Source organism: Ostrea edulis, chromosome 6, assembly GCF_947568905.1.
Source record: "Ostrea edulis chromosome 6, xbOstEdul1.1, whole genome shotgun sequence".
Taxonomy (NCBI): Eukaryota; Metazoa; Mollusca; class Bivalvia; order Ostreida; family Ostreidae; genus Ostrea; species Ostrea edulis.
The window spans coordinates 70,344,053-70,366,695 of NC_079169.1; the positions used below are offsets into that span (position 1 = coordinate 70,344,053).

Below are 22,643 nucleotides of genomic sequence, written 5' to 3' on the forward strand. Positions count from 1 at the left end.
TTTACCTCACACTGACTAGATGTATTGCATTTAGGGTAAAAATGTAGAGAGACGCGGTATAGTGGTTGTTTAACTAAGTATAGAAACAAAGAATTGTCAGGCAAACAACGAAATCAATGTCAAATGTCCAGTTTGTGTGTATAATACGTTGATTGATTGATTGATGTTTTCCGCCACAAGAGACATTATTTGTCGAAATGCGCATCTGGTGCATCACAATTGGTACCGTATAAGTTTTACACTCAACAATCTTTCAGTTATATGATGGCGCCCAGTTTTTTATTGGTGGAAAAGAGAACCCAGATACAATGTGCCTGGGAAGAGACCACCGACCTTCCGAAAGTAAACTGGGAAACTTTCTCACTTTCCTGCGCGAGCGGGATTCGAACCCGCGCCGACAGAGGTGAGAGGCCGTGTGATTTTGAGCGTGATGCTCTAACCACTCGTACATGTATAATAGGAAATATGAAATATCATGGAAGGATTTTGCAGAAATTATCCTCTTCAAATGCTTCCTTCGTTTTATATCTCATTTGTACCTTATTTTCGTAATTTTATATATCTAATATAGTTTTTACTTGTGTTGAAAGTCATTTGTAGGTAATTAGTTTGCTGATAAATGAGATACGATGGAAAAAATATATGTTTATTAACAAAACATTGGTAAATGCATAAATATCATATTATGAAATAAGACAATATAGAAATTCTAAGAACACTTCAACAGTTCAAAATCTTACAAGGTACATATTAATAGATTCACGACAAAAAAGACATTTCACCATTATACTCACTGTTCATAACAAATTTTAAGTAGTCTGATTTCAGCATAGAAATCAATCACTTGTTTCTGAGGATTCGCTGGAATGATTTTCTGACGTGCTCTGTTTGGAGTACTCTTGCGAACTTTCATTTTGATAGAACTGTTCTTGGGAATTTGACTCTACACTTTTCGAGTACTCAGGAGAACTTTTGGAGTCCTCTTGAGAACTTATCGAGTTCTTTTGTGAACTTGACCCTCCACTTTTGGAGTACTCTTGAGAACTTATCGAGTTCTTTTGTGAACTTGACCCTCCACTTTTGGAGTATTCCTGAGAACTCTTAGAATTCTTTTGAGAACTTGACCCTCCATTTTTGGAGTATCCTTGAGAACTTGACTCTGCACTTTTGGAGTATTCCTGAGAACTCTTAGAATTCTTTTGAGAACTTGATCCTCCATTTTTGGAGTATCCTTGAGAACTTGACTCTGCACTTTTGGAGTATTCCTGAGAACTCTTAGAATTCTTTTGAGAACTTGACCCTCCATTTTTGGAGTATCCTTGAGAACTTGACTCTGCACTTTTGAAGTATTCATGAGAACCTTTCGAGTTCTGTTGAGAAATTGACTCTCCACGTTTGGAGTACTCTGGAGAACTTTTGGAATTCATTTGAGAACCTACTCCTCCATTTTTTAAGTACTTCTGAGAACTTGTCTTTCCAGGTTTGGGGTACGCTTGAAAGCTGGGCGCTTTTAGAGATTTGCTTTTGCTTCTTCTATATTCTCTTTTCAATACTTCATAAAATTTGTATCGTTTGCTTAAAACCTTTTGTACGTATTCCTTCTTCCCTTTTAAATTCCTAAATGATTGAGCTTTTCCTGATTTACTGAAGCTGTCTCTCGACTCAATTTTATCAAACGTTTGAAGTGTTTTTACGAGTTTGTTCGTTTCCGACATCCTTAGGTGTCTACATATCTTCAGATCTCTCCATAACATGACGAAAAGCTCTCCTTGTTCTTCAGAAGAAATGTAACCATGTAGGACTTTTTTAATCAAATTTTTCATAATTATTTTATATACCGGATATAGCTTGAGAGAGCAAGGCCATTTTGATCCTAGTTTTTGGAACATGGTATCTAATATCGTATTTATATCATCCGATCCGACATAAATGCTTCCACTGAATGAAAGATCAATACCTGGTACATATTTGTTACTTTCGGGACCAAAGTCCCCAAACTTTGGATACAAAGTAGTGGTTTCCTCAGCCGGATTTACCGGAGAATATGCCGATTCTGTGCGTTTCTCGGGGTCACCTGGTCTATGATGATCAGTTTTGAAAGGATCACTTATATCTTCTGATTTCGGCTCCAACTCTGAGATGAAAGGCTTGAAATTGGCGTTTTCTACTGGAGACCCAGTTGTGCGATGTCTTTGTAAACCATGGAATCTAGTCAAAAATGGATTATTGAATCTATCTGAAACGGAATCCGCTATCCATGGCGGGAGATCCCTCTCTCTAGATAAGGCAGTAGGTGCAATTACTCTGTTATGATGATTAGTCCTAGCTTGCCAGTCGGAGTGCTCGTTGTTCACCGTTATTCCAAAACTGTTTGGGTGGTTTGCTATGATCAGGTTTTGTTCAACACTGGAAGGAGGAAAGAGGTCCTGACGTGGGATATTTGGCAAAAAGTTTTCAGAGTTGTCAAAATTCGGAGTAAATTTGATTGGACTAATTTGCCGTATCGCTACCGACAATGGAACACCAGGTTGTTTTAGAGGATTTTGAAACACATTTATTGGCAAGAAGTTCCTGAAGTTTGCGAGATTGTCTGGGAGGGTGTGCAGTGAGCCATGACTTGATGATAACGCACTGGGATCATGAGAAGATGTCTGCGATAGGATACCACGAAAAAATCCACTCTAATATAGAAAAAATATCAAAAGAGATCTAAAATAAAAACAGAAAACTTATATACTGACACTACTTTCAATTTGAAATTAAGTAACATATGCCTGTGTTATCAATTAACGGTATTTTTCTGGTATTGTGAGTGGCGAATTTAGAATTAAAAAAAAAAATTAAAAAATTGTGACATAGGCATATTCTACAAAACATTGATACAAGCGTAAAGTTGATTCATGTCTAGAATGATTAAACTGGTTATGAATTTTGGAATCAGTTTCCAAATACACAAGTATTATTACCAATAGTCTTTTTATAAAAAATATATTTCATTAAAACCAAGAAAAGATCATTAGAATATCTGACGTGCAAGATTAGGACTACGATCTATTTTCTACGGTGGCGTTGATGGTTGTTGAGGTACACAGAGTTGCAGGGCATGTAGCATATTTTAATTCAGGTCAGTACACATCGTGCAGAAACTTCCCTTTATCTTTTGTGTAGGTTTTCTCGGTAATATGACGATTCTTGGTAATTATCGCCGGAAGCCGTTTTCATGACAAACGTTCAAAAGACAGTCAAGGATTTATAACTGCTACTCAGAAGGAAAATGTGGTTCATCCAAGATGAAATCCGAATATTACATTCTTAAACTGGAGGAGTTAATATTAATCCACGCAGCGTATGTCGGCACATTTTACTTGTTACTCTATTATGAGCAAATCTAATATGAACATAATAATATGTCAATATAAAATCAAATTCATGTGCTAATATATTCTGATTTATCAGCTAATAAAATACTCTTTGAAATTCCTAAATTATCAAGATATGTTAAATAAAATATATTAATATCATTTTACACACGGTATAATTTTCTATTATGAATCGTAACCTGTAAATTCAGTATTTGTATAGCATAATGCACTGAGTATCAGACATTTTATACAATTCATTAAAATGCATACAAAACTTACCAATAATAATACCGCTAACATCCTGCCGATTTTGAGACTGACAATGCCTGTTGATCCTCAACATATATATTGCATTGCAGGTAATTAATTAAAGTTCCTTCTTTTTACCTTCTAACCTGTAATTCATCACATTGTTTAAGGTAATACCTTGATAAAAAAAAAGTAGCATATAAAAACAGTAACGTGGTTTCAAAGTTATAAATTTTTGTTGATATTTTCAAGTTATCAAATGTTTGTTGATATTTTCATATAAATTTGCTACGTTCACAGTACATAAAATACATATTTTTCTAAACAAAAATATATTTCCCCAAAATGCATATTTTTCTAAACAAAAAAATTATTTTTCCAAAGAGAATGATAATGCTGATGATAAATAGGATGATGATATATATTTCCACCTACAAGGAATATGTATATATAACGAAAATGGGGCAAAATCAGCTGCTGACATTAGATATCATTACATCATTAAATGCGCCCTATATGTACCACACCCACCTCTCATTTCACGAAAAAAGACAACACTACTGGATGTATCGAATGAACGTTTGAGATGTTTAAACAAAATTGATCCACAGATCTCGGCCAAACAATACTGCCATATGTAGGTACTATTATATCATAAACATGTATCCGAATTATTTCACACCACAATTACAATGTGCAGTACAATTATCAACAACTATTCGAAACAAGATAGCGACGTATTCAAGATTATTCAGGAAAATTTCTGGCAATACATTTGACTGTAGAAAACACTCACCTAGGGTTAATTACTATCTACGTTACAACTGAAGATGACCTTGATTATTATTAGAGAATTTTGTAGTCATTCACGATTTAGAGAAAGAAAATATTGCTCTTGTTGCAGATTTTAATTTGATGGTGAATGTATCGACATAGAAATGTTATCTGAAGAGAAATTATGAGCAATTCGTGGTTAGATTGGGAATCGAACACTGAAACACTACATTACTAGTCAGTTACTATATCTACTGAGTCAGGTCGATGTCCACTGCAATCCTCCTCCTCACCTACTACATTACTCCTCTGTTTTTCTTATTCCAATGGATCTTACTTAGGAGAATCTTGTCACTTCACATGAGTTAATTTTCTGGGTGCCATTGTAATCGGAAAAGGAATTAAGGGAAATTTGTGACTGGATCGGGACTCGAACACGGGCGTATGTATCACAAGACAACTTCTCTACCCACCAAGCCTTCCGCCATCCCACTTATCACATAAACAAACCTCTATCAACCCCTCTACCCACAAACCCTTCCGCCATCCCATTTATCACATAAACAACCCTCTATCAACCCCTCTACCCACCACCCTTCCGCCATCCCACTTATGACACAAACAACCCTCTATCAACCCCTCTACCCACCAAGCCTTCCGCCATCCCACTTATCACATAAACAACCCTCTATCAAGTGGCACAGGAATTGAAACGATATCAATTTACAATCCTTCTCAGACATTTTTGAGTGCAAAACTCAGATAAACTAAAATTTTCATAAAGAAAAAGAACTGCATTTATTTATAATTTAACCGTTTCTGTTCTCGATTCTCTATTACCAATGATCAATAGAATCATCTAATAAAGAATAGAGATAGTCAAGAAGAAATATCAAATTAGAAAGAGATTAATATAATTATTTTCATTCATATGTCGATTCGATAAATCCCAATGAGCTCGAAATGAAAGACGCCATAGAGTTTTTCACATCTGCTTTGTACTTAAATATTTTATTGAACATAAATGCTCAAGTTAACAAATAAACTTTATTACAAACGGGATGACTTCACCTTCTCGTTCGTCAACTTTCCATATTTATGTAGCAATATTCCATTATAACATGCATATGGTGTTTATGTCTTTCATCTGATTCGTTACGCTAAAGCGTGTTCTGCGTACGATCAATTTTTTAATCGAGGCAGGCTCCTGACAAATAAGTTGGTGTTACATGTGTTTCAACAGTCTCGTTTTAAGTCATTATTTCACAGAATCTATGGTCATTATGATGATCTGTCTGATGTGTTTCACATTAATTGTTAGGCCGTTCTTTACATACTGATTTTTACTATGGATTGCTCCATTTTCCAACCACAATGGCTGGTGTGAACGGTCAACAGGGGATCTTTACTCGTCGTGTCCCCTTGTGTATCCAGGGTCCGTGTTTTCCGTGTTTGTGATTTCGAATTCATTGTAGGATTTATGAGATTCATCACTGATCGTTATCGACACCATGCTCATGTACAAAAATGTGCTATATTTTCTTTCTTAATGTCACACCTTTACCCACTTTAAACGGTCTAAACTTTTCAAACAAATATATTAAATTTTACTTTTGAAATGTATGTGCATTCATGATCTATAAAATATACTACTACCACATATCCTTAGTTTTAAAAAGAATGTGGCCAAATGTCATTCTTATAATGTCACGATTCTAAATCTATTTCATTAGCCTGCCTCGGTCTAAAACTGATCATATACGGAACATGCTATCAGTTCAGTTGAGAGACATACACACCATATACTGGTAATAATGGAATATTGCTACATAAATATGGGAGGTTTACCATGGAGAATTCATCTCGTTTGTCATAAAGTTGTGCTGCTGGCTGATTTGTGTAAAGTTATTTCCATAGTACGTCAAACTATCAAAGATTTTACTCTAGGTGACAACAGCATTGAAGGTTTTCTATAGTAAATGAAATTATGTTTTAGCAAGTATTAAATAATGCACCAAATAACACTTATCGGTCTAACTGATATAATCCCCAAAATCTGAAGAAAAATTCAGCAAAATAAACAACGGAATATTGGTTGAGAGCATACCTACAATGAACATTTCGTATAAACCGCCATTGCGTCGTACGCTGATTACCGAATATAATCGGGTTGTTGAGACCGAGTTAATATACATGTAGCAATATTCCATTATCACCTGCATATGGTGTTTATATATCTCAACTGATTCGATATGCAAGAGCTTGTTCTGGGTATAGTCAGTTTTTAAATCGAGGTAAGCTACTGACAAACAAGTTGATGGTACAGGGATTTCAACAGTCTCGATTGAAGTCAGCATTTCGCAAATTCTATGGTCGTTATAACGATCTAGTTCATCAATACAACCTCGCATTGGGTCAAATGCTGTCTGACGTGTTTCATACCGATTGTTAAGCCGTTCTTGGCACACTGATTTTGACTGCGGATAACTCCCGTTTACCTGATCAGGATATAGGGCTCACGGCGGGTGTGACCGGTCAACAGGGGATGCTTACTCCTCCTAGGCACCTGATCCCACCTCTGGTGTGTCCAGGGGTCCGTGTTTGCCTAACTATCTATTTTGTATTGCTTGTAGGATTTATGAGATTGATCACTGTTCGTTATCTTCACCTTGCATGTACAAAGACGGAAACTGAGGAGAGTAACTGCACGTGTCGTTTCAATCTCTCACCAGAGGTCGTTAGCGCGCCCTCTGGTGAGAGAATGGTGTCGTTTGTTTAAAATATGACAACGTTTCATGAATGACTAGAAGTACTATATAAGTGTTTTTAAAAAGTAATAATTACGTAAATGTGCCACTGAAATGAAATTTTGATAGTGAATTTTCTATAAAATTGGCCTGTTAAAATTCTTTACAAATCTGACACGTGCCCAGTGCCTCTCTTTTGCTTTTTTTATCCGAACTGGTGACCTTTGAGATCAATGCACAACGGAGATTACAGGCAGGGATTACTGATTGGATGACAATGATTCATGAATTGATATTTTCTGATGAATTCACGAGTTTATTGCTTCAGATTTACTCTGATTCTATGAAGTTATGTACATTCAATCTCAAATATGTTAAATATTTGTTCTTATTTGCCGTCAGTTACAGCTTGTACTGCTTTCGTTGAATACGTCTTTCTGTAGACATAGTAAAGGGATTTCTAGAAAGCTAGATTTTATTCACATTGGTTTATTCTTCAGAATTATTTCATCAACATTGTATCGACCGTATATCCTGATGACTACGTTGTCTCAGACAGAAGCGAAACCTATGTTTTGTTCATTACTTTGGAAATTCCCGAAGTTCATCGAATATAGAAAGTACAGGTAAACCCAAGACACGAAATTTTCCTTCGGTACTTTTTAGACATATTGATTTGTCTTTAGGAATGTGTTTTTAAAACACAAATGAATATGTGGAAGGATCTCGCCCAACCAACACACTTGCCCTGTTTGATATTCGTGAATAAACAGGACTCGAAACAGTTATTTATTACATAAATAACATAATATTAATCCAATGAAACTTTCTTTATGTACAGCGATAAATTCCAATTCTATGTTAAGACAGAGTGACAAATGCACTGGTAATCAAAATTTCCCAAGAAACACTTCTTTGTTGAACAATTATATTATATTGTTTTGGTAAAAATCTTCTGAAATGTCAAGTCTAATTAGTAAGAAAAGTTTATAAAGTTTAAAGCCACAAGATTGCAGAATGGAGACGTATGTATGTAAATTGATAGACCATAATATCAATAACGTGGAATCGTGCACTGCGGTCAATTCAGGAAGCAAGTAATGCACGGTAATGTTGTCAGAAATCCCATTTCCTCACTTTCTAGCTCACCCGGGCCCGGTTTTTCGAAAGCTGGTTAACTTTAACACAGTGGTTAAGTTTAACGCAATGTTAACTCCTAACCAAGTGATTAGCTAACACAATGGTTAAATTCTGTTTTTCGAAAGCAATCTAACACATTGGTTAGTTAACACTGTGTTAACCGAGTTAACCATTTGCTAATCATTTGATTACCCATAATGCACATGTACTTCCTATGTAAAACAATAAGAATGCAGGAGTAAATAAAAGTCTTGTTTGCGGTAGATAGCTGATGGAATGTTCATGTATTGGTTAGTTTCGAAATACATGACAGTGACTGTGAGCCATGCACTTATACTTGTATACATGCATTCATTAGTCTATTCAATTTGAATAATCATAGAGGTATTAGAGCATTATATGATATACACTAGTCCTTTAGAAGCCTAGTTGAGAACAACGGTGCTTACATGTATGTTGTAGAAAGCAGGCTCATTGAATAGTTTATCAAAGTGGGGTTTTATAGGGAGTCGGACAAGTTGACTTCACAATTGTTTGAAAATACTTGACAAGCCAAAACAAAATAATTTATACCCCCCCTCCCCCACCTAAAATGAGTTGTTCTGTATGGGCCGAACCTAAAATCCTAAGTTGCGCGATTGGGGAGGGGGGGGGGGTCATCCTTTATCAGTAAAATTTCAATTACCAATCACTGGTGCTATGATATGAAAAAACGGGGAAGGGTGGTGTCAGACTTTGTATGTAAAAATAACAGTAAACGTATGTTGTCAGAATAAGGGGGTGGGGTGCTACATGTTTTGAACTAGGAAATAAAACATATGGTTTTCTATATTGTTTGATTCATAATTGGACAAAATTTATGGGAAGGGTTTAACGACGATGCTAGCCTATAAAAATTTCTAAGAATATCTAACTTCTTTATATATGTAAGACTCTAAAGTGCGATGGTCGCTCCAAAGTGCGATAGTTTGTTAACATTACGGACGCCAAAGTGCAATGGCCACGCCAAAGTCCGATGGTGCAGAGTTCAGTAACGTTTGTGACGTCACGTCATTGTGACGTCATTCTTAACGTCTTTCAAAATAAAACCGAAGAAATGCAACACGGACGACAGCAACGGCAAGGTATACAAGGTTGAGGATAGTGAGAACGGCGAAGTACATTTGTTGTCGAACTATCTACTTCGCCCAAACATTCTTTAATTCATGATCATTTATTACTTGTGACGTACACGTAATAAAATCCTGGGGATATGCTATAATGCAAAACATTCTACACAATTTCGTGTTGGAAAATTTTGTGTTTAATAACACGACAACTAGATGGTAATGAAATAAGTTGAACTTCTTATTTTTTATGCATGGATTTTGCACTGATATTTTGGTGAAACAACACACGGTTGGTACAGTCTGTACCAAAACACGATGTCGTTTAGAAACCAATGGATTTCGACGTGTCACACCATCGCACTTTGGCGTGTCAGACCATCGCACTTTGGCGCATGAGTGTGGACCATCGCACTTTGGCGTGTCACACCATCGGGGTTTGGCGCAGACCATCGGGGTTTGGCATGACCATCGCACTTTGGAGTCCCATCACACTTTGGAGTCTTACAACAGTTAAAAATATTCATGAAGAAAATGATAAATTAACTTACCTTATGATAGTCTGTTCACATACATGTCTATAGCATTTGATATCTATGTTCTTTTTATGCATTTATTTATTTTAATATTCTTTTTATTTTAAACATAACACTTGATCCACCACTCCATTTCTACTAAGGGAGACTAATCTGGAATATCAACAATGAAAAACTCTTCTTCCTAAGTTTGTGTTAACAACTATTCTGTATTAGCCTGAATTGAATACTGTTCATATTAGATAGCCTCCAAAAAAGAAAATACATGTATGTACGTTTCATGCATGCAAATCTTCATTTGAATCAGTTTTAAATGATACAAGGCATTTTCAAAAGGTCAAGGCCAGTGCAGACAAGGGCCTGCATGCACTTTGACATTTGGAAGCCAAAATATAGGTAAAATTACATCTTAAACATGGGTCCTGTTGCAGGATTTCATATAAGTGAATATAATACGAGTTTTATTGACAACCCCCACCCCCACCCCTGAAAGGCCGAACGTATCTGTAGATGCATGCAAGATATTGCCACTGACAGAAAAGTGTAACACTATCATCCAACTGTAGTAGTTTTTCCATTAGCTGTTCCCCTTAGGTAAATTTCATGAGATTTGACGAATATATATCTATTTATGACAACATAAACAACACACCGTCCTAGTTCAGCATCAATATACACACCTCAGAATGTCTGAGCCTTTGAAATTTTCATGATTTTTGGTCTGAGGCGGACAGAAAATGAAGTCGGCAGCCATTTTTAACCACTGTGTTAAGACTTAACACAGATACTGGAGGTGGATTAAAGTTAACACAACGTTAACACAGTGTTAACGCAAACTCGCATTTTGAAAAACAGTTAATCACATGGTTAACTTTAACACAGAAGTTAAAACCTAGTTAACACTGTGTTAAAGTTAACCAGCTTTCGAAAAACCGGGCCCTGACCTATAAGCTCAAGTGAGTTTTTATGTCACCTTTTGTCCGGCGTCCGTCTGTCTGTCAACTGAATTCTTTCAGTTCTTCTTCAGAACTACAGGGCCAATTTCATATTAACGTGCAAATATCCTCAGGTATATATAGTTTACATGATGCACACTCACGTTTGTTCAAATCATGGCCCCGGTTATAGGTTGAAACCACAAAAAAGGAACAGATTTTTATATGGGATATAAGGAAAATCTTTAAAAAGTCCTTTTCTTAAGAGTAAAAGTGCCAAGATCAGTCATATCGATATGCAAACATGGATAAAAAGTCAACAATTTATATTTGTTTAAATCATGACCCATAGGGGTAAGGTGGGGCTAGATAGGGAATTGAGTTTTATTTAGGAATACATGTATATAGGAAAACTCTTCTCAAGAAACACGTGACCATGATAAGATATATCAACATGCAAGCATCCCAATGTACTGCAAATTAAAGTTTTTCCAAATCATGTTCCGGGTGGGGGGAGATGGTAGGATGATGCAACAATAGGAAATCAAATTCTGATATTGGAATATAAATTATTATAATCTTTGAAAATCTCCTATCCAAAAACCACTGACAATAATTAATGAAGACCATGCTAAATCACTTCAAAATGTAAACGTTCCAAACTTGTGTGAATTCATTTTTTTATGTAAAAATATAAATTTTAACGTTAATGGCAAATTAACAACTCAACTGTATGACAAACGCGATTACTTCAGCTTCTCCATCGTCAACTTCCCATAGCTATGCAGCAATATTCCATTATCACTTGTATATGGTGTTTATATCTCTCAACTTATTCGATACACAAAAGCTTTTTCTGTTTATGGTCAGTTTTTCAATCAAAGCAGCCTACTGACATATACGTTGATGTTAAAGGGGTCTCAACAGTCTCGTTTAAAGTCAAATTCTATGATCATTATAACGATAGAATTTACCAATACAGCCTGTCATTGGATAAAATAATAATAATAATACCATATTTACATAGCACCCTTTTCATACACTATGTACGCTCAAAGGTGCTGAAATGCATAAAAATCTGTCTGACATAATAAAAAAAAAATTTGAAAAAAACGCTGTCTGACATGTTTCATACCAACTGAAGCAGTTCTTTACACTCTGATTTGGACTACAGATTATTCCGTTTATCCGATCGAGAATTAAGGCTCACGGCAGATTTGGCCAGTTGACAGGGGATGCTTACTCCTCCTAAGCACCTGATCCCACCTCTGGCATGTCCAGGGATCCATGTTTGTTACGGGCCGCCAATGGGTGGGTCGTTATTGCTACGCATTTTAAAAGTTACGATGTGTTTCTGCGGGATGAAAATGTTTTCTGCGGGATTTGTTGATAAGTTATTTCTAATGCAAAAGGAATTTCTGTTTCATCTGACTAACCTTCTAATTAAATATCAGTAGCAGTAATGTTAAACAGATATTTATCGTGTATTAAAATGTTACGATAATTTTGTATTCAGAATCCACAACACTGCGCCCTATTTCTGAATAATATTACATGGATAACTACTATTCAGCGTACATGAGCCAGAAAACAGCATATCATTTATCAACAAAATCACCTACAGACAGACGGGCAGACAGACAGACAAATGGACTGATGATTCCATTGTACCCTCTCCTAAACTAATGCAATAGTGTTTGTGAAAGAACAGATCATTACAAAATCTAAAAGAAAGTGACTGAAGTGAATAGAATTGAAAAACACCCGTAAAATGAAAATATCCATGATTTCCTTGAATGTTAATGAATCTCAAAAATGACAGGAGCACAACTTCATTATATACATAATATATACCAAAAAAATTAATAAAATTAGTTCATTGGTTGTTAAAATATACTACGGAAACTGATAACACCACCACCACCCTCAAAATAAAATAAAAATACCTATACCTTCCTTGAATATTAAAATATCTCAATCAAAATAGCAGGTGCATAACTTCATTATTCATATAAGATATACATAATGTTGTGTATATTGTATATCTATTTTTCCTTGATTTTCCATTTACATAATGCTATATTTTGCTTTACAGTCCCATTATTTGGAAACCATTGTTATGGAGGTTGGAAGTTACGGTGGTCAGTCTTTCAATTATTTTTCTCTGTCTGCGGTTCTATTTGATTGTTTGTTCCATATTAAGAACGCGTCTTCATCAACTATGCAACCCTGGTAATAATACCGCTTGATATTTGCCGTGACAATGGTCTATTATTATTATTTAAAACGTGTTACGGAAATCATGTATCAAAACGCGACATCGCATCAGCCGCAAAAGTAATAAAAGACGAACCGTTTAATGTTTATAAATGATATATCCACGGTATATTTGCAGCTATAAAGAAACAGTATATTTTTTAGAATGTTTTATTTCTGGGTAGCTAGTTCTCTGTAATGGAAGATAAACAACATGTTAAGCTAAAAAAAATAATAAAGCAAGAATCTTCCATTTGGCAAAACGATGGATATTTTTGACATGTAAAGTTCAAAATCTCACCTCCATTATAATTATAAATAGGTCTCAAAATCATCAATTTGTGTTACGACGCACACCAGAAAATGAAGGTATATCGCTAAATGACATGGCGTTTATGTAACGAATACCACATGTTTGTATTATCTTCCTTAGATTAAGATTATAGAAATCTTATGAACATATAGAAAATGGAATTACAAATGCATGCGGCCTATTTTTGCTATGGTAACCATTTTTGCAATGGGAGAAAGATTCAAACCTTGGTGATATTTCGGGCATTTACAAGATTTATGCTGTAAAACGTCCATTACCTTCATGTAGTAAATAAACATGGCAACAAAAATATATATATATATTTTCATTTGTTCTCTGACTTCCATGTTTCAAATCTTTTGAGTTATTTCGTACCAGTAATGCATATAAACGCAAGAGTTTCTTGTTAATTGTTTTTTCGAAACTTTGATGAAGGGATGCGAAATCTGAAGATTTAGATTTGAGTGTTTCATATGGAATCCGGATAGGGCCACGTAGTTCACTATCGCACCATCGCATCATCGAGGTTTGGGTCGACGGTGTGATGCCGCGATAATACGATGACGATGGCGCGATGACGATGACGTGATGGTGCGATAGCGCGATGACGATGGTAAGATGACGCGACAATGCGATAACGATGGTGCGATAGTGCGATGGAGCGATACTGCGATGACACGATGGTACGATGGCGATGATGCGATAACGCGATACCGTTATTGTGCCATCGCGCCATCGGTATCGCGTTATCGCATCATCGTCATCGTACCATCGCGTCATCGTAGTATCGCTCCATCGCACTATCGCACCATCGTTATCGCATTATTGCGCCATCTTATCATCGTCATCGCGCTATCGCACCATCGCGTCATCGTCATCGCACTATCGCGCCATCGTCATCGCATTATCGCACCATCGCACCATCGACCCAAACCTCGATGGTGCGATAGTGAACTACGTGGCCCTATCCGGATTCCATACGTTTCTGAGTTCAGAGTCCCTGTCTCGCTTGCCACGATTTCCTTTCAGACGGAAGGTGATGTGGTGCAGACTTTATGTCATGTACTCCATTCTTCTTCAGGAGTCCAGTAGGGATCCGGGTTACAGTAGGTCCTCAATCCCCCTTGATTGTCGTAAGAAGCGACTAAATGGGGCGGTGCTTCGGATGATGCCACAAAACCCGAGGTCCCGTGTCACAACAGGTGTGGCACGATAAAGAACCCTCCCTGCTCAAAGGCAATAAGCGCCGAGCATATGCCTAAATTTTGCAGCCCTTCACCGATAATGGTGATGTCTCCATATGAGTGAAAAATTCTCGAGAGGAACGTTAAACAATATACAATCAATAAATGAATCAAAGGTGAAGAAAAATGTGCATATCGGTATAAAATACTGCAAATATTACACTTGAGGCGAAACAAATGGTTTTTCAAATTTAAATGTGTTGGAAACTTTAGCGTTTAGGTGCGAAATCTTTGTAAACTAACCTGAAACTATGGAATCCGGATAGGGCCACGTAGTTCACTATCGCACCATCGCATCATCGAGGTTTGGGTCGACGGTGTGATGCCGCGATAATACGATGGCGATGGTGCGATAGCGCGATGGTAAGATGACGCGACAATGCGATAACGATGGTGCGATAGTGCGATGGAGCGATACTGCGATGACACGATGGTACGATGATGCGATAACGCGATACCGTCATTGTGCCATCGCGCCATCGGTATCGCGTTATCGCATCATCGTCATCGTACCATCGCGTCATCGTAGTATCGCTCCATCGCAATCGCATTATTGCGCCATCTTACCATCGTCATCGCGCTATCGCACCATCGCGTCATCGTCATCGCACTATCGCGCCATCGTCATCGCATTATCGCGCCATCGCACCATCGACCCAATCCTCGATGGTGCGATGGTGCGATAGTGAACTACGTGGCCCTATCTGGATTCCATAGTCAACAGAGGATGCTTACTTCCCCTTTTCACAAAATCACACATCTGGTGTTTCCAGGGGTCCGTGTTTGCCCTGCTCTCAAATTTATAGCCTTTATAGGATTTCTGAGACTGGTCACTATTCATGCATTCTCTTCACTTTTTCGTGTTGATTGTTTAATTCAGTTTTGAAGACTAATTGGTCTATCAAAAGTAAATTATTCTGTTGTCAATTGATTGGATCTGAATCTCGGTTTTGTTGAGACGAGAGTTTAATATTTATTAATTCGAAGTGCGGGATTTTGTCGCTTTAGAATGCAATTATGTCCCCGTTTTGTGTACTGGCAAGAAGCCATGTTGTACATTCATCTTGAATGTTGAATAAACACGTTTTGTTTAAAACTGAATGCTTTTCTTATCCTGTTTGATTTGATATCTCGATATAAAAGAAAATCAAAATATTTGGTTTTGTTTATCTATAGTCTGAAGAAGAAAAATTCTAAGTCACATACATTCTGACGACGACCAATGATTTATCATCAACGTGCATTTCATTGAAAACCTGCAAGGTAATCATATGTCTTTAATCAATACAGTGAATATACCGAACAGAGTATATACAGGTACATTGTACATACCGTTATATGTCATGTACCGTCTCATTCCCATTCGTAGGAACGATGATGTCAAATGATGCAAGTGTTTCGGGTTTCTGGGGTATGTTGCTTTTTTTTTTGGTACATGTATGTGCGTCTCTTTGTCCCTATTGATTATCAATTCTGAACTAAATGTATATAGGGAAAGTTGAACTGAAAAGCCAATTTGAAAGATGTACGACTGATAACAGTCAAGATTATTCATGACTGTCAAAGTACTTTTGCCCACAATTGGTCATAGTCGGGAAAATTCTATTCGTTTCACAGACGCGTCGTTCTTTCTTTATCATTGTTACATATACAGAAATATGTCACCATAATTTTTTTTTTTGGGGGGGGGGGCTGCATTTACACGGATCTTACTTTTATTGATAGAAACAACGATGATTTATAAAAGAAGTAAAAGTATATGAATTTCTAAATGTAATCCATTTAATCAAACAGAGCAACATTATGACAAGTGGTACATCATCTGTTTCTCCATCGTCAGCTTCCGAAATTTATGTAGCGATATAATTTCATTATCATCTGCATTTGATGTTTACAATGTATGTCTCCAAACTAAGTCGATACACTAGAGCATGTTCTGCGTATGATAAATTTCTAAATCGAAGCAGACAACTGACAAATAAGTTGATGTTAAGAGGTTTCTACAAACTCGTTTAAAGTCAGCATTCCCCCCCCCCCCCAACTCTATGGTCGTTACAATAATCTAATTTGCATGTACAGCCTATCACTATCACGAAAATGATATCTGACGCCATTCATAAGAATTGTTAGACCGCTCTTTACATATTGATTGTGACTACGGATTACTCAGTTTACCTGATGACAATATATGGCTCACGACGAATGCTAACAATTAACAGGAGATACTTATTCCTCCTAGGCACCTAATCACACCTCTAGTGTTTCCAGGGTCCATGATTGCCCTACTCTCAATTTTGTATTATTTATGGGATTTATGAGATCATTATCTTCATATTTTCATCTCTCACTACAAGAGTCAGCGCGACACCATGGGTCACGAAACAGTATACGATTATCAATCGATTTGATACGAAATGTTGTACTGATTAGTTCATAATTCTTCTTCCTCTGTGTATTTGAATTTTTAAATTTAAACAATGAATCTCGTTGTTTTATATTCTACCATTACTATCCACTACAATTGTCTGTCATTACTTCCGACAATGTGGTGGTTGACAGAAATGTCAAGTATGATCAAGGTGGAATTAAAGTGAGAAAGATTTCCATTGATATATGAGCGTTCAAGTGTTTACTTTTTCACAATACTCATCATTCATAAGTATTTGACATTCTGGTACCGCAGCGGTTCCTGTGGTTTTTGGTTTACGTTTGTTTATGTTTGGAAGTGAATGTCCACAAAATATATGCATTAAACGTTTATTCGCGACCTTCAAATCAAACCAAGTTGGTACATGTATTATATGGTATAACGAACTGCATCACAATCACTCCAAAACTTTGATTTATATTTTGCACAGCTAACATTATATAGATGAAATATAATTCATGCATCATACTTGTGTATATTACGTATTTACTGTGTGCGTATTACGTATTATACTCTGTGCGTATTACGTATTTACTGTGTGCGTATTACGTATTATACGTCTGTGAATATTGCGTATTATAACACGTATTATACTGTACTGTGTGAATTAGGTATTATATTGTGTATGTAGTTGTGTGTATTACATGTACGTATATTTTAGATACTGTCGATTTGATGAATATATTCGATCCGGATTAAAATACATGTAGGTCCTCAGTACCATTTGCTTGTCTCCTTGCTCAAAGGCAGTACGTGACGAACATATGCTTACATTTTGCAGTCCTTCACTGGCAATGGTGACGTCTCCATATCCGATTGATGGATTGATTGATTAATCGATTGATCGGAGTTATACGCCGTTTTGGCAATATTTCAGCCATTTTACGGCGGCCCCCGATAATGGCCAATTCCAAAAATGGCCAACGTCACAAGGACACATATCTTGGTACCAATAGAAAGATCTTGTCACAAGAAATGTTCATGCGCAATATGAAAGCTCTAATATTTACCATTTAGAAGTTTTGACCTATGTCAAAATTTTAAAGGTAGGTCAAACTCCAAAGTCAAGGTCACAGGGTTAAAAAGGGAATATTCATCTGAAATATCAAAGTTCTAGCACTTACTGTTCAAAAGATATTGGCAAGGTTAAAGTTTTCGAAAAGTAGGTCAAACTCCAAGGCCAAGGTCACAGGGTAAAAAATGTTGGTACTCACGGAAATGTCTTGACACAAGGAATACTCATGTGAAATATCAAAGCTCTAGCACTTCCTGTTCAAAAGTAATTAGCAAGGTTAAAGTTTTCACAAAGTATGTCAAACTCCAAGGTCAGGGTCACAAATATTGGTACCCACGGAAAGGTCTTGTCACAAGGAATACTCATGTGAAATATCAAAACTCTAGTCTCGTAGGGATCCGGGTAAGAATAGGTCCTCAGTACCCCCTTACTTGTCGTAAGAGGCGACTAAATGGGGCGGTCCTTCGGATTAGACCGCAAAAACCGAGGTCCCGTGTCACAGCAGGTGTTGCACGATAAAGATCCCTCCCTGCTCAATGGTCATAAGCGCCGAGCATAGGCCTAAATTTTGAAGTCCTTCACCGGCAGTGGTGACGTCTCCATATGAGTGAAATACTCTCAAGAGAGACGTTAAACAATATTCAATCAATCAATCTAGCACTTACTGTTCAAAAGTTATTAGTAAGGTTAAAGTTTCAGACAGAATGACAGACATGACAAAAACAATATACCCCCGATCTTGATCGGGGGCATAATAAAAACAGCAAGCAAGCAACTATACCACCAGAATCCTTCTTGGGAAATTAAAATCTATGAAATATCCAAAAAATCTAACCAATGAGTTTTTTAAAAAAATTAGTTCGGGTCAATTTTCGGTTTGCAGTGGCTAAACATAAGACGAATCGAGCAAATGAATGTCGTGTAGGCCAAGTAAAAGGTAGGTCAAGTAAAAGGTGGGCCAATGCTGGGGTTTTTTGTGTGTGTTACTAGTATGTCCCATTTGGGAATTTTTTTTTCCACCCAAAAGGTCAACATAGTATACGCCAAATCCGGGAAGTTCCCGTACAGATGGATCCTGTATCGAATTTTTCAGCCGTCATCTTAAACCAAGAATTTAATTAATTAAGGGAAGAACATAGTTTGCTTAAAATATCATTTAGCAATTGTCTGGAATTTCACACATCTTTTACATCTACCTTAATATTCAGTTGATTCTTGTACTGTTGTCATGACCGAACACTTAAAGCTACATGTATCAGAGTCTAACTATTGATTAGAAACATACAGAGATAGACTTGTCTGGACATAAAGACAGTTTGATATTTTATAGGCATGTATTACATTACATTTTTGCTGAAGACAAAGCGGTATCGCTTTAATAGCTGCCCGTTCTTAAAGTGCAAAACTTTATTCACATTCATTGATGGAGAGGAAATGTTTATAACTTATTTTAAACGAGTTACAGATTACTAACCTTGAAAAATCAACCTTGGTGTTACATATCATTCATTATCCTTTATATATTTTGGTTAAAGAGATGGAATATAAAACAGTTGTTTAGTATTTATCCATCCTTCATATCTTTTCGTAAAGGAGATAGATTACTTCTTATCTCCATTTACTAATTTGCCCCTCTTTTGTATCTTTTTCGTGAAGGAGATGGATCATTATTAACATTTCTTATCTCCATTTACTAATTTGCCCCTCTTTTGTATCTTTTTCGTGAAGGAGATGGATCATTATTAACATGTATTTACTATTTATCCATTCATTATATCTCTGTAAAGGAAATGGCTAATTTCTAGCATTTAATTAATATTTTCCATGTCTTTATATATCTTCGTAAACTTAACTGTTTTCCCATTCTTTCGTGTACTTTTATTGCATGTATCTTTATCTGTAATTGCATTCTACATATGAGTTAAGAAATCATTTAGTTGAATTTTCTAATCTTTTTATTGCAAGAGGTATAAATTGTAATTAGCTGCTGACATACAAGTAAGACAGTGATACTCCCACAGACCCACACAAAATGAAATGCTCAGCTAACCATGACCCATGGGCGTCTTATGTCAGTGTGTCATGTAATAAATTCATTACCAGTTTGAAATCAAAGAATTTAATGAAGCATAAAATTTGTTTAATAAGGAATTTTTTAAATACTGGTAAGATTTTTATACTCAAAATGTTTTCAATCATATGACGACGTCACCATTGCCGGTGAAGGGCTTCAAATTTTATGCCTATGCTTGGCGCTTACGACCATTGAACAGGGAGGGATCTTTATCGTGCCAAACCTACTGTGACACGGGGCATCGGTTTCTGAGGACCGCACATTTACAGGAGACTCTTAAAGATGATGTTAGTACTGCGTAAAACGTATGCAGAAGTTTCATTTTTATCCTGAAGGTAAATTTGGAGTTGAAGACGTCCCCCCCCCCTTCCAAACAACTGTTCCCGGAACTCGTCTTACATTGTAAGCAGTAAACAATATTGTAAGCAGTAAACAAAGCATCTTTTGTATTATGATTGGTGATGTCCTGTAGATTTTGTCCACTGAAATAAACTTCAAAAACAACCGATGCAGACTTTCTAAGAGAAATGATTCCGGAAACCATGGACGAACATCGTGTGGGTGACAAAATCAACCAATCAATGAGCGTTGCCGATGTTTGTCCGAGAGAAAATAAAGATATGGACTTAATTAATCCTGAAATTAGCTTAACTGTGGATTTCTGATTTATTCTCATAAAGTAAACATTGTCCTATGCACATGGTCTCACCTCTTATGTATCCAGGGGTCCATATTTACCCTACTCTCAATTAAGATTAATGAAAATGATCACTGTTTTAGCTCACCTGAGCTGAAAATTCAAGTGAGCTTTTCTGATCGCCTGTTGTCTGTCGTCTGTCCGTCTGTAAACTTTTTACATTTTCAACTTCTTCTTCAGAACCACTGGGTCAGTTATAACCACACTTTGTACAAAGCATCCTTGGGTGAAGGGCTATCAAGTTTGTTCAAATGAAGGGCCATGCCCCCTTCAAAGGAGAGATAATCACAAAAATGCAAAAATAGGGTGGGGTCATTTAAAAATCTTCTCAAGAACCACTGGGCCAAAAGAGCTGAAATTTAGCTTCCTGGCATAGTGCAGATTCACGTTTGGTAAAATTATGGCCCCGGGGTGTTGGATGGGGCCACTATAGGGGATCAAAGTTTTACATACAAATACATAGGGGGAATCTTTAAAAATCTTCTCAAGAACCACTGGGCCAGAAGAGCTGATATTTACATGAAAGATTCCTGACACAATGCAGATTTTAAGTTTGTTAAACTCGTGACCCCTGGGGTTAGGATGGGGCCACAATAGGGGATCAAAGTTTTACATAACTAATAAATAGAAATAAATCTTTAAAAAATTTTCTCCTTAAGAACCATTGGGCTAAAGAAGTTTACAATTGCACAAAAGCTTCCTGACATAGTGAAGATTGAAGTTTGTAAAAATCATGGTTCTCGGGGGGTAGGGGATCAAAATTTTACATACAAATATAATGGGGAAATCATTAAAAATCTTTTGATGAAAAATCACTGGCCAGAAAAGTTTACATTTACATGAAAGCTTCATGACATAGTACAGATTCAGTTTTGTAGCATTCATGGCTCTGGGGAGTAGGTTGGAACCACAATAGGGATCAAAGTTTTACATGGGAATATATAGGAAACATCTTTAAATATGAGGCAAGGTGATTCAGGTGAGCGATGTGGCCATGGGCCTCTTGTTGTTATAACTTTTCCATGAACCCATCTATAAAAGGTTCCAGTGTCACTGGGTATAACATTTATTATCATTTTTGCAACATATCTTTCTACAACTGCACACGGGTCATTTGTGCCATTGTGCGACTATTCAATGGCGTACTTTTACTTGTACAACACCTTCCTCTTGCAAGGTAAATCAATCATTTACACATTGTAGTTTAGTAATGAAACACAGCAGTGTTACTTGTAATAAAAGGTTTTTTTTTTTTAGTATAAAGTCATAATGCAATTTCCCGTGAAGTCAAATTTCATTTTTCTATGGAACTTTTGTTATCAAATTACTTTCCATAATTTAATGTCCATATTCCAAAGTAGCAAAACAAATATATGATTTCTAATGACGCACTTTAACAGACACGGTTTGAGAAATTGATGTTTAGGTATTCAAAGCATCATAATCGCAGAGAGGACTTATGTAAGGCAGTGCCTGCTGTCCTATCCTTTTATGAATTATCATACATGGAATAAAATACTGTTTAATTTCAATTTAAATCATGATTGCGTAAGAATTTAACACATTTGTCTTAAAAACAAACATGTGGTTTGTTTAAAGAGTAAGCATTTTCATGCATTCATTGAAGACAGCAATATAGACCTATACACAACACAACCCCAGAAAGACACTTCACGATGACAGTATTCAGATTTTAATTTAATTGTTATGTAATTCAAATATAAACATATGTATCATAAAATATTGTCCATGCATTACATTTCAAAT

At 36.4% G+C, this 22,643-nt stretch overlaps 1 protein-coding gene across 1 annotated transcript; it reads right to left on the reverse strand.

The window, feature by feature from the left end:
- Positions 1-653: 653 nt before the first annotated feature.
- LOC125647335 (uncharacterized) lies at positions 654-3,662 on the reverse strand. Its single transcript, XM_056141977.1, has 2 exons — positions 3,642-3,662; positions 654-2,681 (listed from the first exon to the last, which is right to left on the reverse strand). The coding sequence occupies exons 1-2, from the start codon at positions 3,660-3,662 to the stop codon at positions 837-839; spliced, it is 1,866 nt and encodes a 621-aa protein (XP_055997952.1). The 3' UTR covers positions 654-836.
- Between the last annotated feature and the right edge of the window lie 18,981 nt (positions 3,663-22,643).